A 19,171-nucleotide genomic window follows, 5' to 3' on the forward strand; every position below is an offset into this window, starting at 1 on the left:
AATAATTAATTAGGACCATGCATAAATTTTAATAATAATAATAATAATAATATTAATCTTTTGCGGCTTTATCCTATGCATAAATTTTAAATAACTAAAAAAAAAAAAAAACACATAAATCTTAAACTTATTCCAACGGTGTCTAACAAACTTGAAAGATTGAGGTTACTTAATTAGAACCGTGCTTGCACGGAAAATCTCCCTCATAATATCACTCACCTTTGTATCAAGGACCAGTTACCTTGATACAGAATATCACTCACCTTTGCATCCTTTGGTAGCGCAAATGAGTTTCTCGCAACTGTTGATTCCCAAAGCGGTTGACTAGAGCACCATGGGTCATGCCAGAAGAGGGTGTTAGTCCCATCTGCTATAACATATCTGACATATTTCCTAGCAATGTTCCGATGCTTCAGTATCCCCCTCCATACCCAAGAGCAGCTTGCCGGTGGTTTCATAGTCCAAAAGTAAGACTGCTTTATCTGTTGCCTCCATGTCCAGTTAGACCACAGAGATCCATCCTTCTCAACTAATCTGAAAATCAGGCCGCAGTAAGCCGCCTTGTTCCAAGTTCTGGCATCAATCATACCCAGTCCACCTTGCTCCTTAGTATACCTCAGTACTTCATGGTTGGCATGATGCATCTTCCTTGTCATATTGGGACCAGACCATAAAAAACGGTTGCAAATCGTAGACACATTGTCCAGAACTTTCTTTGGTAAAACAAAGGTTTTTGACCAGTAGACTTGAAAGGATGAGAGAACTGACTGGATAAGTTCAAGTCTATCGGCCCTTGACAAGGATATATTCTTCCAATTAGAGATACGTGAAGTCAATCTCTCCACTAAAGGTAGACAATCTCGTATACCTAGCCTTGATGAAGTACGAGGTAGACCAAGATATATAAGAGGCGGAGATATAAGGGGAATACCCAAAGCATTAGCCAAGTCCAATCCAGCTTCATGAGACATACAACCAACCAACAGAGATGATTTATCTGAGTTGATATTCAAACCTGTGAAGAGCGAAAACTATAGGAGAATTTCCTTTATTGCAAAAATAGAAGCCATATCTCCTTTGCAAAAAAGCATAGCATCATCCGCAAAAAATAAGTGAGAGATACTCAGCTTCCGGCATTTAGAATGCGGATGAATATGTCCAGCATAGAGAGCTTGATTTAGAAGGCCAGAGAGCACCTCCATCACCAGGACAAATAGATACGGTGAAATTGGGTCGCCCTGCCGAAGTCCTTGTTCACCTTCAAAGAATCCTTCAGATGTTCCATTGATGATAATGGAATAAGAAGGGGTGGTGAAGCACATCGATAGCCATTCTATAAAGAGAGGAGGAAACCTAAATCTCTGCAAAATCATACCCATAGCTTCCCAATTGACTGAATCAAAAGCCTTCTTTATGTCTATCTTGATTGCACAGTTCCTGGTGCCATATTTCCTGGTGTAACCTCGTATAAGCTCATGTACAAGTATAATATTATCTTGGATGTTCCTACCTGGTACAAAGGCAGACTGAGCCGAAGAGGTTAATAGAGGCATATATTCCTTCTTCCTGCTTGTTAGAAGCTTGGCCACACATTTGTAAATAGTGTTACAGCAAGCAATGGGCCTGAATTCATCAACCTTTGAAGGTGCAAGATTTTTTGGAATCAAGCTAAGAAGGGTGGAGTTTATACCTCTTGATATGGACTTCCGATTGAACATATGGTGAATTGCAAGAGAAAAGTCTTCACCAACTATATCCCAGGCTTTCTTAAAGAAGAAAGCATTGAAACCATCAGGCCCAGGCATTTTGTTATCATCCATAGAAAAGAGTGCCTCTTTGATTTCCAAGATATCGAAATCCTTGGTCAATCTATTTGCACTCTCAGGTGGCAACTCCTGAAGATTTAGCTGCTCCAGTAACCGAGGGTTACAAGAGGGTGAAGAAGAAGAACCCAACAGATTTCTATAGAAGGATATAAAAGCCTTAGCAACATTAGCCTGGCCCTCCTGCTGATTTCCTTGAATATCCAAAATAGACCAAATGTTATTCCTTGTCTACTTTTCCTTTACAACATTGTGGAAGAAAGCGTTACCTTTGTCCCCAAAGGATAACTAGTCTGTGTTGGTCCTCTGCATGAGGTCATACTCCTCCATAAGCATAAGATCACAAAGCTCAGTTCTACGGCTTCTTTCTAGATTAGAAATATGAGAATCAAAAGGGCGCTTCTGCATAAGCAATTGGATGTCTTCTAGATTGGCCCTGACAGCTACCACTTGATTTTGAAGATCTGTGGAGCTAAATCTAGGCCAGCCTTTGAGAGCTTCCTTGAACATCTTTAATTTCTTACAAAGCATGAACGATGGATTGCCTTGTCTTGGGATAGACCAGCACTTTATAAGAGTGTCCTTGAAGGAAGGATTCACAACCCAGTAATTACAAAACCTGAAAGGTGCCCTGCATTTATGAGAGTTGGAGATCGAGATTACTATAAGCGTATGGTCAGAAAGACCTTGCGGTAAAACTTCTACTCCAGAAGATGAGAATTGGGTAGCCCACAAGGAATTGATAATACACCTGTCTATCTTAGACCATCTCCGCATAGAACCAGAACCATTGTTAGTCCAAGTAAAGAACCTTCCACTGGATTTATGTTCATAGAGACCTATGGTGTTGAGATAATTTGCAAAGGGAGTAGTTTCCCTAGGGTGCACCAAGACAATACCAATCCTCTCGTGAGAATAGAGGACATTGTTAAAATCTCCAGCCACACACCAAGGACCCGAGAAGGATGCTTTAAGACTGATGAGATCTTCCCAGAGGATCAACCTTTCCGCTCTTTTATTACTTGCATATACTACTGTAAAATGAAGCATCTTCGCTGAAGCAAGGATGGTGACCTGAACATGAATGAATTGATCACTCTCCAAAATCTTTTGAACCCCAAGAACTAAGGGGTCCCAAGAGAACCAAATGTGTCCAGCAACTGCACTAGAGTAATTATGTTCAAACTTCCAAGACGGGCAGCAGACATTGCTGATACTCAAAAACTTATCTTGCCGAACTTTCGTTTCCAAAAGGCAAAAACAAGCTAGTTTATTCTTGATTCTAAAAGCATTTAGAGCCTTCGCTTTATTCACATCATTTAAACCCTTAACATTATGAGTGCAAATCTTCATGGGATCATCTTTTGTTTTTCCCCTTGTTACCCGAGCCTTTCGCCCTGCCTTTACCTCTTTTTCCTGAGTTTTGCAGATGTTGTTGCTGTAGCTGAGCTCTGGTAACAACTTGTGATGGCATGTTCAATCTTGTGACTTGTGGAGAGTCCACAATATGATCATCAAAAGGTTCCTCATGCGTCTCCGAGATGTTGTCATCTATACCATCCTCCTCCATGACTAAGGATGCGTAACCATTATTGTCAACATTAAATTGGAAAAGATCATTAGCTGATACAGAACCTTCCTCATGTTCTTGGATAGACTGTGGCTGTTCATGTGTTGAAAAGACAACCACTTCTTTTCCTCGGGGGTATCCACTGGGCTGTGCTGTGACTCGAGGGAAGGTAGGGCTACCTGAATTTCTCATAGTAAAGGAATTTCCAGTCATATTGTTCAATGAAGAGCCATCAGCTATTCTAAGAAGACGAGGGATGTTAGGAGTAGCCAGTAGAGGCCCCAGCGAACTAGCACTGTCCTTGCTATACCGAGTAAGTGACTGGCTAGGCCGTGATAGAGGTGGAGAGAAAGGACAGCCCACTATCGCCATAGCAGTGCTAGGAGATTCCCTAGAGACCACTACTCCCACGAGAGAGGTAGGAGATCGAGCTGACATCCTAGCTGAACTGGAAGAGTCCCTAGTAACTATTACGCCATTAGTAGCAGACATTTCTTCAGGACCAACAGGGGCTGTATAAACCCGATTTATGGTAACTTGCGTGCTTGGACAATCAGCTGAAGCTGTCTCTGAGGGATTAGCAGTACTAGGAGATACCCTAGAGACTACTGCATCCAAGAGGGAGGAAGGAGGTCGTACTGAAGTCCTTGCAGTACTAGGAGATTCCCTAGTGACTACTGCTTCATTGATTGTAGATATAACGCCAGACACAACAGGGGCGCAATTGTTTAGAGATTCGACATTTTGCGAGCTTGGACGAGCTGCTGGAGCTGCATCAAAGGGATTTTGTTCTCGGATCAGACTTGTTCTAGGAACCCACACTTGAGAAGGAGCTACTGGGCATCTAGCTGTTGGGTGTCCAAACCTACAACATCTAGAACACGACGGGGGTTTCCAAGGGTATTCCACGTCGACAAAGACATGTTTGCCACAAATCTTCAATTTAATTGATGATGGAAATTCAAAGTCCAAAGGTATTGTAACACATACTTTCGCGAAATCGAGCCTTCTCTTCATTGACGTTGCTCCATCCATACAAAGCGGACCCCCAATAAGACTAGCTAGGAAAGATAGTCCTTTCTTTGTCCATAGTTCTTTCGGAACTTTTGAAAGTTTAGCCCAAATTGGCACTATTGAAACGTTGTTCCTTTGGCTTTCCGCTTCCGGTGACCATGGCATAACAACAAAGATATTTCCCGCAATAAATATAGGGCCACCTTCAAGGACAGCTTGCTTGTCTTCAGAAACAAAGAAACTTATGTAAAACAAGTCCCTGTCTGTAGTAATATCCATGGAACCTTTTATCCTCCAGGCTTTCTCTAGAGCATTTTTTACAAAGGGAAAGCTCATCCTTTTATCCAGGAAGAATCCTATTAACACTTCTTCCCATTCAGCAATACCCACATCAATAATTTCTTGGGATACCACTGCTGCCCCCTCTTCAAAAGCTGGAGTGCAAGGTTCTAAAACAGAGTTAGAAGATGCCAAAGATGATTTTTCGTTTTGAAAGAGAGAGCTCCATCGGAATGGTTGAGGGGGAGAGGTTGGTTGAGGAGGAGTAGATGTAGACGCCATAGAAGGTAAGAATTGATAGAAGAGAGGGATGGATTCAAGCCTTATGTTCCAGACCTAAGAACTCACACAGTTAACTGCAGAGGATTTTACCCCAGACTGGAAGGAAGGAGCTGCGCTAACTCAGAACATACACTGTAACCAGCGATGGATTTTACCCGAATTGGTAAGAAAAAAAGAAGAAGAGGGGATAAGCTTTTATACCAAACTGAAAATTTAACTAAAAGCGGCAAAAAGAGGTGCACAGGATCGTTTGAGTGACTTAAGTTAAGTCCCTACTGGTCGCCCTTAACTTGGTCCCCATTTTCAAGTCTATGTAGCAAACCAACTCTTTGTTCTTCAACATAGTTCTACATCTGTTAATAAAAATCATCAAGATCCCTTGTCGCCATTAACTTCATTTGTTATGGCTGACAAAACTCCACCAACTGAGAAGCCCCTTTCGAACTTCTACACTGCCTTAAATGAAGGACCTTCTTCCTACATCAAACTCGAAGATATTGCTGGTGATTTTTGAATCCCGCCTAACATTTTTGGATTGTTACCTATTTATCATGGTCTAGACCATGAGAAACCGTACAATCACCTCCATCAGATTCAGCAAGTAGCCACCACATTTTACCATCCTTCCGTCTCTACCGAACAAGTCTTGCTTAGGTTGTTTCCTTTCACTTTAGCTGATAAAGCTTCAGTTTGGCTAGCAGGACAACAGCCACAATCCATAGAAATATGGAATAAACTTGTGCAAGCTTTCATGTTATAATTTTACACTCAGAAGAAAACTACTGAAATGCTTCAGAAAATTCAATTATTTCGTCAAATCCTCATGAATCCTTTACAGAAGTATGGAGTCGATTTACTGATCTTCTTTTAGAATGTCCTCATCATCAGCTCGACACCGCTGTCCTTGTTCGTTCATTCTTTAATGGACTTTCCGATCATAAAAAAGAAACACTTGATATAATGAACGGCGGTTGCTTCATGGACAAAGGAGCTACTGAGGTATATAATTTTCTTGAAAAACAAGCAACAAGAGGTACACTTTGGGGTAACACTGATTCTTCTAGGCCATCTAAGGACACTGTTACAAAAGCTACATCTATTTTTGAGGTAAAATCCGATCCCAAATTAAAAAATCTGATAGAATCCCTGACTAAAAAAGTAGATGCCCTCGCAGTTCACGTAAACAATCAACTCCCAAAACAGGTCATGAACGTTAACACCTCCCCATGTATTCTTTGTCTCAGTCCTGACCATCTTGATGCTTATTGTCACTTGTTATATGCCTCCCCTTCCCAACCATCAGAAGAGGCATGTGCATTCAACATTCCTAATGCACCTTGGAGACAACATCCAAATTTCGCTTGGCACCCAAATAACCAACAGATGGCTCCTCCATGTTTCGCCAATCCACCTGTTAGACCATCCACCAGCTTTATTCTATACTGCCAAGGAAATAATTAGCAGTACCAACGAAGTCAAAATCAGTTTCAAAGTAATTCCAATGTTAACTACCTAACCAATTCCCGAAGCCTTGTTCCAACCAATCCCAATTTCGGCTATAATCTACAACTTCTCAGCAATAATCGTGAAGAAAAAATGACTGTTTAGTACCATGAACTTTAGTGGTTTTATCAATTTAGGCCATGAACTTTTTTTTTGAGCAAATTGGGCCATGACCTTTCTTTTTTGTATCAGTTTGGGCCACCGTTACCATTCCGTTACTTCACATGCTTATGTGGCGTGCCGGATGTATATGTGTCCGACCAAATGCTTATGTGTCACCGTTGAAGTGCACACCTAATCACCGGTGACGTGGCAATGGAATTTCAAAGTGTTTCAAACCCGAAATTTCACAGAAATTTCACCGAAATTTCAACCCTAACATAAAACACTCAAGCCCACATATTAATTTCGGCCCAAGCCCAACAAAACCAAAAAAACTTCACTGTTCATCTTCCTCGCCATATTCTTGAGATGAAATTTTAATAACCCATAATTACTCTCTACATAATTAAGGATGACCATTGTCATAAAGAATAGTATTTCAAACTTGTTCTAACTTCTAAGCATTAGAAAAGGTTAGGGAAAAAAAAAAAAGACAATCTTTTGAAACATAAAGTTTTGGCGAAAAGTTTTGAAACAGTGATTGAAAGTTTTGAAACAGAAAATTTTGAAACGTTTAACAATACCCTGAATTAACTGCCCCTTGCCGAACTCCCTCCAAAAATGAGTAAAAGAGATAAGGCTTTCATGAAATAGATTATTTGTTTTGATTATTCTGAAAAGAATGGGGTTACACTTTCTTCTATATTAAGGTCTTGGGTGAAGGTTATGAAGCCTCGTAGAGCTGATTGGTTATTGATTCTTAAAGAAATGACCAAACTGGAAGTCCCATTGGTCTTTGAGGTGATTATGTTTCTATTTAAATCTACATTACTTGTTTCTGTTGTGTTAGAAATTTTAATATGGATTTTTGGCAGAGTAGCATTGTGAATATTTAGTGTGTACTTTGGGGAAGGATGTAGACCTCATGAATTGCGTTGCCGTCGCATATAGAGTTTTCAAAATTTAAATCTTTTTTGGTCGTAGCAGTCAGTGTAAGTATGGTTACTGTTTGTGTTTTTTAAGTTGACAATTCTTGTATGCTATATCATTCTTAGGTAACAGAATATGCCCTCCTAGAAGATTCTTTTGAAGCCAATATACGTGACTACACCAAACTTATTGATGGCTATGCTAAGCAAAATCAGTTACACGATGCTGAAAATACTCTCCAGGCCATGAAGAAAAGAGGCTTCACTTGTGATCAGATAACTTTGACCGTACTTATTAATATGTATAGCAAGGCTGGAAGTCTTGAGCAAGCTGAAGAAATATTTGAATAATTAAAGCTGCTAGGCTTACCATTTGTCCAAAAAGTTTGGATTTGGGCCCATTGGGTCCATGGGTAAGTCCAGCACACATAACAAACGTTTGTACACATAGGCATCCGTTTGTACACATAGACAAATTTTCTAATGGAAATACACCGGTGGCCCAAACTGATACAAAAAAGAAAGGTCATGGCCCAATAAGCTCAAAAAAAAAGTTCATGGCCCAAATTGATAAAACCACCAAAGTTCATGGTACTAAATGGTCATTTTTTCTAATCGTGAACTAGTCCCTGTTGCACAACATGTGCCACTCATTACTGATAGGACAAGCGGGACTTTCTTAGCTTACATGAACCAACAATCTCAAATACTGACATCTATCCAACAATCACTTCAACAATTAACGTAAGAAAAGAGTCAGAAAGGCGTGTTTCCTAGACAAGCAGTTCTGAACCCTAAGCCAGCAAACACTGCCTTTGAAATCACCAATGCAGCTGGTACAAATGCTCCAAACCAGGGTGAGGTGAATGCAATCACTACTCTTCGATCTAGCAAAACCGTAGACAATCAAATACGTATGCCAGATGATCAACCAAAGGTAACCGGAGGTTCTAATACATCTGTTTCCGATAATGAACTTATGATGGAAGCACCAAGTCCAACAAAGTCACCAACTCAAAAATTGGGAAACGAGCAAGCAGATCCCTATGCCAAATTCCGCCCTAAGGCACCATTTTTTGCCCGTTTGGCAAAGAATAAACCTGATGAAAATTTTGATGAAATTCGAGAAACTTTTAAGAATTTGACAATCAACTTACCTTTACTCAATGCCCTCAAACAATTGCCAAAACATACAAAGTTTTTGAAAGATATTACACCACAAAATAGAGAACCAATGTTCCTCAACAAGCGTTCCTCACCAAACAGTTTCCGTCCATAACCGAATACAATGGTATAGTTAAATACAAGGACCCTGGTAGACCAACAGTTCCATGCACATTAGGTGACAAATATATGATTACTGCGCTACTAGACCTAAGAGCTAGTGTGAACTTACTTTTATATTACTTATTCAAACAACTAGGTCTTCATGAGCTTAAACCTACCACCATGACTCTGTAGTTCACCGATCGTTCCATTAAGTATCTAAAAGGCATTGTTGAAAACGTCCACATAAAAGTCAAAGACTTTTACTATCCCGTTGATTTTGTCATTCTGGATACCGAAGTTACATGTGACTACATTCCTATCATCTTAGGGCGTCCGTTCCTAGCAACTGTTAATGCTCTCATAAACTATAGGGATGGTTCCATGACCATGTCCTTCGGAAATCTTTTGGTCAAGGTTAATGTGTTCAAGTTGATGAAACAAATTCCAGAGGCTGACAATTATGGTGAGGTTAACCTGGTTGATAGCCTTGTGCAAGAGTATTTAACAAACTCTTTTCCTGACAATGAAGTACACTAATTTCATTCCTTTGGTGTTTCTAAATTTGATGTTGATTCTTATACAGAAGTTACATCTGACTCCATTCCTATCATCTTAGGGCGTCCGTTCCTAGCAACTGTTAATGCTCTCATAAACTATAGGGATGGTTCCATGACCATGTCCTTCGGAAATCTTTCGGTCAAGGTTAATGTGTTCAAGTTGATGAAACAAATTCCAAAGACTGACAATGATGGTGAGGTTAACCTAGTTGATAGCCTTGTGCAAGAGTATTTAACAAACTATTTTCCTGACAATGAAGTACACTAATTTCTTTCCTTTGGTGTTTCTAAATTTGATGTTGATTCTTATACACAGGAAGTAAATGCGTTATTAGAGTCAATACCACTATTTGACCCTATTACCGTGTTGTCGAGCAATTTGGACGAACATCAATCTGTTTTCTCTATGGACGATGACTTTCCTCAGGAATCTTTGATACCCACCCCTGACTTAAAGCCTATTCCTTCAGATTTAAAATACGTACATCTTGATCCAGATGGTAGTCACCCAATTATCATATCATCACAATTGACTGACGATCAGGAATCCCATTTAATTAATGTCATTCAAAAACATCGTGCTGTTATTGGATGGTCTCTCGATGATATTAAGGGTATTGACCCTACTGTGTGCACCCATTGCATACATCTTAAAAGAAATGCAAAGACGTCACGTGAACCGCAACGTCGTCTAAACCCTGCCATGAAGGATGTGGTAAAGAAAAAAGTTTTAAGGTTACTCGATGCAGGTATTATTTATTCTATCTCTGATAGTATTTGGGTAAGTCCAATACACGTTGTTCCCAAAAAGTCTGGCATTACAATTGTGTGAAATGATAAAGATGAATACATCTGCACTCGTATCCTAGTGAAATGGAGAATATGCATTGACTATCACAAACTTAATGCGATCACTCATAAGGATCACTTCCCTCTTCCTTTCATCGATCAGATGCTTGAACGTTTAGCCGGTCATGCATATTACTATTTTCTTGATGGTTATTCAGGATACTTTCAAATAGTCATAGATCCTGTGGATCAAGAAAAAACAACGTTCACCTATCCGTTTGGTACATTTGCGTATAAATGAATGCCTTTCGGCCTTTGCAATGCCCCTGATACATTCCAACGCTATATACTTCACATTTTCAGTGATATGGTTGAACATTTTATGGAAGTCTTCGTGGACAATTTCTCAATATATGGTAATTCTTTCGATAGATGTCTATCAAATCTTGAAAAGGTTTTTACACGTTGTGAAGAGAAAAATCTCGTTCTTAATTGGGAAAAATATCATTTTATGGTTACAAAAGGAATAGTTATATGACATATTGTTTCAAAGAACAGAATCGAAATCGATAGAGCTAAGATTGAAAAAATTGCTTCCCTTCCTATACTAAAAATAGTTCGCGACATACGTACGTTTTTAGAACACGCAGGGTTCTATAGGAGATTTATTCAAGATTTCTCTAAGGTTGCTCGACCTTTAACAAATCTCCTGCTTAAAGATGTCGTCTTTGACTTGACCTTCAATTGCAAACAAGCTTTTAAGACCTTAAAATCCGCTCTGACTACAGCTCCTATAATTCAACCTCCTGATTAGTCTAAACATTTTGAATTAATGTGTGACGTGAGCGACTATACTATTGGAGCTGTCCTAGGGCAACGCCAAGATGACAAGCCAATTGTCATTTACTACGCTAGTAAGACTCTTAATGAAGTTCAACGTAACTATACCACCACTGAGAAAGAGTTTCTCACTATTGTGTTTACCTTGGATAAGTTTCGTCCTTACCTAGTTGGTTCTTCCACAATAGTTTACACTGACCATGCGGCGCTTCGTTACCTATTAGCGAAAAAAGATGCAAAACTGAGGTTGATCCGATGGATCCTCCTCTTGCAAGAGTTTACTCTATAAATTAGATATAAAAAAGGTTGCGAGAATGTGGTTGCGGACCATTTATCATGACTCATCCGTGATATCATTAATGATACCGAACCCATCTGTGATTCCTCTCCCGATGAACACTTGTATTATGTTTTTTCGTCTCCTTGGTACGCTGATATAATAAATTACCTAGTTACCGAGGAAGTCCCTTCATCTTGGTTTCATACAGACCGAAAAAAGTTTTTATCCACTGTGAAATTTTATTTCTGGGATAATCCCTACCTCTTCAAGTATTATTCAGACCAACTGATCTGCCGTTGCATTCCCAACTGGGAACACAATGATGTGTTATTCTTCTACCATGAACAATCTTGTGGTGGCCATTTCAGTGGTAAGAAAATTGCGGCGAAGGTTCTACAATGTGGGTTTTATTGGCCAACATTGTTTAGAGATACACATGAGCATTGCAAAGCATGCACCCGCTGCCAGTAACTAGGACGCATTACTCAACGCAATATGATGCCCTTAAATCCAATTTTAATTGTGGAAATTTGTTATGTGCGGGGCATCGACTTCATGGGCCTCTTTCCAAATTCTCATAACTTTCTCTACATACTGGTAGCTATTGACTACATGTCAAAATGGATTGAGGTAATGGCCTGTCGTGCGAATGATCATAAGACTGTTGTTTTGTTCGTAAAAGAAAATATTTTACCCATTTTGGTGTTCCCAAAGCTATCATTAGTGGTGGGGGAAAACATTTTTGTAATAAATTTTTTGAGTTGTTAGTAAAGAAATATGGAGTCACTCACAAGGTGGCAACTCCGTACCATCCTCAGACCAGTAGCCAAGTAGAAGTCTCTAATAGAGAGATTAAGTCCATTTTAGATAAAACAGTTAATCCATCTAGGAAAGACTGGTCTCTCCGATTATCTGATGCCTTGTGGGCATATAGAACGGCCTTTAAGACACCTATATGCATGTCTCCTTTTCGCCTCGTTTTTGGAAAACCTTGTCATTTGCCGGTTGAACTTGAGCATCGTGCTCTATTAGCCATCAAAATCCTAAATTATAATACCAATGCGGCAGGCAAGAAATAAAAATTGCAATTAAATGAGCTTGAGGAGCCTATGATCTCTCGAAGTCTTATAAAGCCAACATGAAAAGAGTGCATGACAAGCACATATTGAGAAAAGATTTCAAAATTGGTCAAAAAGTTTTGTTGTCAACTCAAGATTACATATTTTTCTAGGAAAATTAAAAACACGATGGTCTAGTCTTTTCACTGTCTCTGCTGTCACCCCTTATGGGACTATCTCTTTGAAAAATTTAAACGATAACAATGAATTTCAAGTAAATGGCCAACGCTTTAAACATTATCATGAGTTGCGTTCTCCAGATGTTGAAAAGACTCGTCTCCAAGATCTAGTCTACAAAGACTACTAGATTCGCTGGTGTACTTCCTTCTATGGGTTTAAAAAAGGGAAAGTACACCATTAGGGTAGCTGGGCCCTCTTCTATTTTATTCTCTCAAATCTCATAGAGTTTGTGGTTGCAAGCACCAGAACCGTAGTCCACAAAAACACTATTTCAGAACTGAGTATAAATGTCTTCTGATAGTCGAGTAAACGTGCCTTCTGGTAAACAATGGGTACCAAAAATTTCCCCTCCTTCCTTCTCTTCCCTTTTCTATTCTCTTTCTCGCAAACTTCAGCTCATCATTTGGTGTAAGTCTCACCCATCTCAAATAGGTAATGGTCATAGTACTTTTGCTCGTAAGCGACGTGTGCGAAGGATGGGATGGTCTATGCATTGTCAAACACCTTTCTGTCCAGATCTTAAATTACTATCTGATATTTGCTGGTATAATTAAGGTATATTTTTGTCTAACACTAGCTGAGCAGGATAAACTTCATCGTCGCCCCGTTGCTCCCACAGGTTGGGATTCGTCTTGAGGATCTGATGTTAAAAGACTCACATTCGTCTTGAGGATCTGACGTTAAAAGACTCACATTCGTCTTGAAGATCTAACATTAAAAGACTTAACATGTATATACTTGTGTCTTTTATTTTTCCCTTTGCACAAAGCATTGTGCACAAAGAGATTTGTGTTCACCATCGGATGTTTCCTAATTTGGACGGGCAATGGATTTCACCAGGCCAACCCCTAGTTGTTTACTATTTGATTTCATTTCGGGGCAGTTTGAGGCTATACCATATGTACTAAGGGTAATATTATTATTAGACCATTGCACAACGGTCAGGGATGGTACCATCCTGCACCCTAGCCCCCCAAAACATAAAGGTTAAGCCACAATCTGGTTGGATTGGGTTCGCTTCAGAGCAGACATAATAATTGCCTGATATTGTATGTGGTGAGTCTTCTGGTTATCCGGTGTTGTTAACACGTTAATCTCCCCTTGTACATTTGTACACTTATATATGTATATAAAAGGGTTGAGTTCTGTTTCCACAGGACTCAACCCCTTAAAAAAATTAAGGAATTTTGAATGTGCACTTGCCATATCCCATTGGATGACATTTTTAATGCCGATCATTTTGGCAGCTCATTCGTTATATTTGGAGTTGAAATGAATCGAGATTTCACGTTTGAAGTTTTCGAACCAATTCGGGATGTAATGAGTAATTATTTATGTTATCTAATTATTGTCATCCTACTATAAATATATTAATTTGTTCCTTTATGCATTGGGCCTAATCTTTAAGTCCAACGGACTGATTCGAATAGTAAGTTCATCGGACTTCTCCAAACAAGGCTCAACGGTCAAATACCCCACTAGGCCCAATGGCTTGATTAGGTACGATAATCCACAAACGGTCAGATTTTTGCCTATAAAATCCGACACTCCTAATCAAACTTCACTCATCCCATTCTCTCACTCTCCATAACTTAATCTTCACAAACTATCATCTTCTTCAACATAATGGATCCGATCGAGAAATTCGAAAAGCAGCAATGTGATGCTGCATTCAAAGCCTTCATGATAATAGTATTTATCGTTGTGATACTGTTAATCATGCATAACATCCTCCAGAATATCTAGATCTATGTAACCTACATCTCTCTTTCCCTTTGTCGCTTTGTATATTAGTGTGGTGTATTAAATAATTCTCAATCATTTGTACAGTTTACGTATTAAATGGAGAAGTCCCCTATTTAATATTTGTGTGTATTAGTTGTATTTTTACCCTATCATAAACATAAAAAAATCATAAAAAACATAACAAATAAACAAAATCAAGAACTCACAAAAATAAATCAATCTCGACTCATTGTGTTCATAGAAAGTCGTGCACGCTACACGGTAGGCCTAACACATGTCGCACACGCAGCTCGATCATTCTATCCATCTGTCATTATTGAGGTTTGCTACATCAATTCATAATTTACATGTAGGTCTAACTATACTATGGCTACTTCACCTCCGTACGTTCTATCTCTTTGCATACTTCAGTAACAGTCTTAGGGACGTTATTTTCAATACCCTAGTTGACAACTCAAGATAGAAAATATGTGTTGGTCTAACTGCCATGTGAAACCTTCCTCTGTATTTTCTAACATTATGCATCCCTCAGTAATTGTTTTGGGAATTTGACACGAAAAGACCTACTTTGGATACCCATAGTTCCTGTTACATAATTATGTGTAACAACGACAAATGTTTCACTTGTGTTTTCCGCATATTAATTCTGAATCTAACTACACTTGCCATCCTGATTCGTACAAGCTCATATATTGGCTATAAATCTCTTCTTTTCAGCCATCTCATTTCACGCATTCTTCACTATCCTTCCCTCACTTATATTTTCAAATGGATCAACCAAGAAAGATAGTGCCTAAGAAAAATTATTTGAGTTTTTGATGACGGCCTGTTTTCTCCATATTTTGACACAGAAATTGTACGTCGAGGATGGATGCCTCTTCTATACCATTCGGAAGCTGCTTATTCCAGAGAATTGGTTTTGATGTTCTACCAATTTAGCATACCTAAACATGGTAAATTCTATTTCCATGCCCATGGACAACGATTTGAATTGACTAGGGAAATTATCTCCGACATACTTCAAATTCCAATGAATAACCCGGAGTTCCATATTCCAAAGTCACCATTTGATACCGTCAAACAAATACTACAGGCTACTGTATCTCGTGGCGAAATCGGAAACAGACATCACATTGTCCTTCAACGCTCTTTGAAACAGAATCAACGAGCTATGCTCCACTGGTTGGGACACAATGTGGCAGGTACATCATAAACATCTAAAGTGACAAAACCTTAACTCCACCTACTTTGGATTATGCAGAATCAAAGGGATGACTTTTACATAATCCAATATCTCTGGAACTCGATCACCAAACCTAAAAAATGGTTAGCACCTCTGCCTACTTTAGTCACAAAAATTATGTTGCATTGGGGTTATCTAGTTGTTTATCCAGAAATACCTCTTCAAATAGCGGGCCTTACTGTAATTCACACTGACTGCGTCGCTAGTTTTTGGACTCCCGATACTCTAACAGATGAACAAGAAGATCAAAGCTCATACTCTGAACATTTCTTTGATGAAAATGTCATGCTAAACATTTTTAATCCTATAGATGGCATTCATTTTCTTCACCAAGGAATGTGGGAACTACACGCACGCCAGGAAATCATCATCAAAAGTTTTCTGAAATTCCAAGAACGTCAAGCAATGCACGACATTGAACAAGAAGACATCTTAGAAAATCACTCTCAATCCTTGGAAAATCTCGCTCTCCTAATGGAGAATCAAACTGCGCTCTCTGCTAACTAGAGGGCCATTCAGCTCCAGCTCAGCCAACAAATTGAGGAATTAAATAGTCTTGTGCCCGATCAAGTCCCCATAACCATTATCATCGTCATCCTGGTCATGATCCTCTCTCTCTCTCTCTCTCTCTCTCTCTCTCTCTCTCTCTCTCTCTCTCTCTCTCTCTCTCTATATATATATATATATATATATATATATATATATATATATATATAATAAAAAACTATTAATTAAGTTTTTCGTCATGTGCGCAAATAATAAAAAATTTGTTGTTATCTTTGTGTCTTCTTCTATAAGCAATGTTTAACAAGTATGCCTATTAGGATTGTCATAATTCAAGTTGTTATTAATATCCAATTATCAAATTTTAACCTGTTATTTTAAATTTGATTACAGGAGGGGTCTATCTTCTTTCATACTCTTTCATCCATCCAGTCAGACATTATTGGACATTTTTCTTCATATATATCCTTATCCATCAGGCGTGGGAGATTTGATTTCCTTCCCTGCCTTCCCTCTCTCTGCTCCTACTGAATTTTCTTCATTAAGCATGGATGCCCTTAAAATCATTCCTGAGCAATCTTTCCAGGCTATGATGGATTCCGATGCTTATGGCCTTTATTTCCGTGATTACATATTTATATCACTAATATTGGGTGGTCTTCTCTTGTTCTTCGACCTGACCAAACTTATTCTCCAAGTTTGGCTGCATACTTTTATGCCAATATGGGAGACACAACAACATTTAACCATGCTCACGGTTTCTTCTTAGAGGGGTTCACAATCCAAGTTGGTGGCACACACCATATCTTTTCTGAGCCAACGTTTGCCCTAACTTTGGATCTTCCCTATCATGAGCCGGCAGCAACATGCCCATTCATAATCCAGAACTCTACCAGTTCCTTTTCATGGCCTGCTTTTTGCGGAACATACGGTGATAATCTTGCAATTAAAAAAGAAGGAGTTACACCTGACAGATGGCCAGACATCACCATTCCCTTAGCAAACATGACCATGAATGTGGGGAATGCGATGTTGTTTATCCTTCTGAACATCATGGGAGATTGGCATTTTTCTAATGCCAATGATGTTGCCTGTGTAGTATTCAATGCGCTTGCTCAAGGTCATACATTCTTTGATATCTTAAACTATGATACCTTCAATCTGAAAAGAGCTCGCACTGTTCGGTATCAGTATCTACTTTTACCTGTAACCGCTTGCCGAATTATGACACATTTCCCACAGTTTTCGGCTATTTTTCATGACTGGGTTAAAGTAGATTCTATGTGCCCGGAGAACAAAATAATTCGTTCATTATGGTTTCGGCAATGGCAACGTACTTCACGGTACCTGAGGCATGTTCGTTGTTACACGAACGATGACAAAATGTTGGCACATTTGAACAAATCCGGAGAACAAAAATGGAGCACCATTTGGCAAACCATTATCTTTTGGCGCGATGCTAAGGAAATGCATTTCACGTGGGATGACGCGAGAATATCAGGACCCACTGGATGATAAATTTGATGATGGCTAATGTGTATATATATCTAATTGTCTATATTGGTTTTTCCTATGTTATTGTTGTTCTTTGTTATTTTTGTATAATATATTATGTTATAATAACTTTCTGTTCCAGAAATCTAGCCTTAATTTTGCTCATGGTTCTCAGGTAATTCCTTTCTTTATCTATTGATACTTCGAGGACTAAACATCATTCAGTTTAGGAGTGCTTTAAACCTGTAACAAAAATTAGGCAACTTGTAGGATGTATATAGTTTATAGTTTATTGTTAGTGAATGTATTTAGTGACAAAGTCTTGTTTCCTTTTCGATAATGAAAATCGTCTAGAAATCTTACATTAGCATTCAAATTAGGATTTGTTTTTAAGAAACTTAAGATAATACGTACACAATAGATTTTACATCTTTTCATAAGTATTCATGCACTGAGTATTATCGATTGTACATAGCAATAAGTTTCTGGAACCCACGGCTAGTTTACTTAAATTATCAATCCTATGAGAATCTAACAAAAAAGCCTCGGTATGTGTGATATGTGAGTAATGACACAGAGGAGTAGTTTTTCCGAATAGAGAAAATCACACGTCTACTTACTTTATCACCATCCGAATTCTAGGCTAGAATTTAGGCCGTCTTTGGATTGACATAGCCAAAAATTCATACATGTTACAAATTTTACCACTAGTCACTCCATTAAACCTTTCATTAACCCTTTCACTTTCACCAAAAATTCCTTACCCATCTATTAACCCCAAATAAAATAAACCTACCTAGAAGATGAGTACGAGAAATAGGATGAAATGTAGAAAATTAAAGAGAAAGACTTGTCCCAAATCAGTTACTTGCCTCAGGAAAGAAAAAGAAAAGACAGTTAGAATGAGATTTTCTTAAGCTTTTGAAAAAAAAATAGAACTCCAAAAGCTTAAGAGCAAAGTATAGAAACTCATGTAGAAGCAGGAAAAGAAAAGAATGATTTCTCTAGTGTAAATATCTTGAAGACCTTATTCTCTCATACTTGTCATTTTTTATTTTCCATTTCCATTTTCTTTTACACCACCACCTAAGCCCCACAATACCTAATAAAGACTTCTAGCTCAATTAGGAGTAGGATGGTGTGATAATAAGTAGTAGATGTAATTGATCGACCTCGACTCCTCTGTTTGTCATCGAGTATGTGAGGAAATGTGTGCCCACTGCACACTGGAGTCAGCGAAACCTAAGTGGAAAAATTATAAGTGAATTTGTGTTTCGGCACATACCTATGAGAACCTATATAGGGACACTCTCCAAAGGATCCAGAAACGACCCTGCTTGTACATTTCAATGTAAGGTTCACTGCATGCATGTTCATATATAAATGTTTTGATTATTGTATGCATATTAACTTGAGTTTCAAAGGAATTAATTCTCATTCCCCCGCTAGGGAGATGTATAGATATCTGAGATTAATTTAGGAAACAAGCTTTTGTTACTAAGTCATTGTAGTATAGATGAAGTTTGTGAGTATCTTCTCTGAAAAACTCTCACGAGGCTATAACTCGTCTACTAGGGAATTCCTAGTGGTTTAAGGCCTTGTTGCATACAGTCAATACAACCGCACTCTGCGAAACGAGAATTAGTTAG

General features: G+C 38.7%; 1 protein-coding gene across 1 annotated transcript; it reads right to left on the reverse strand.

Annotated features, from left to right (window-relative positions):
• Positions 1-215: 215 nt before the first annotated feature.
• LOC147487287 (uncharacterized) lies at positions 216-4,968 on the reverse strand. The gene is made up of 4 exons (XM_086574001.1): positions 3,231-4,968; positions 2,146-3,127; positions 1,124-1,962; positions 216-1,015 (listed from the first exon to the last, which is right to left on the reverse strand). The coding sequence occupies exons 1-4, from the start codon at positions 4,966-4,968 to the stop codon at positions 216-218; spliced, it is 4,359 nt and encodes a 1,452-aa protein (XP_086430127.1).
• Between the last annotated feature and the right edge of the window lie 14,203 nt (positions 4,969-19,171).

The sequence above is a fragment of the Coptis chinensis genome, chromosome 7, assembly GCF_015680905.1.
Source record: "Coptis chinensis isolate HL-2020 chromosome 7, ASM1568090v1, whole genome shotgun sequence".
NCBI lineage: Eukaryota > Viridiplantae > Streptophyta > Magnoliopsida > Ranunculales > Ranunculaceae > Coptis > Coptis chinensis.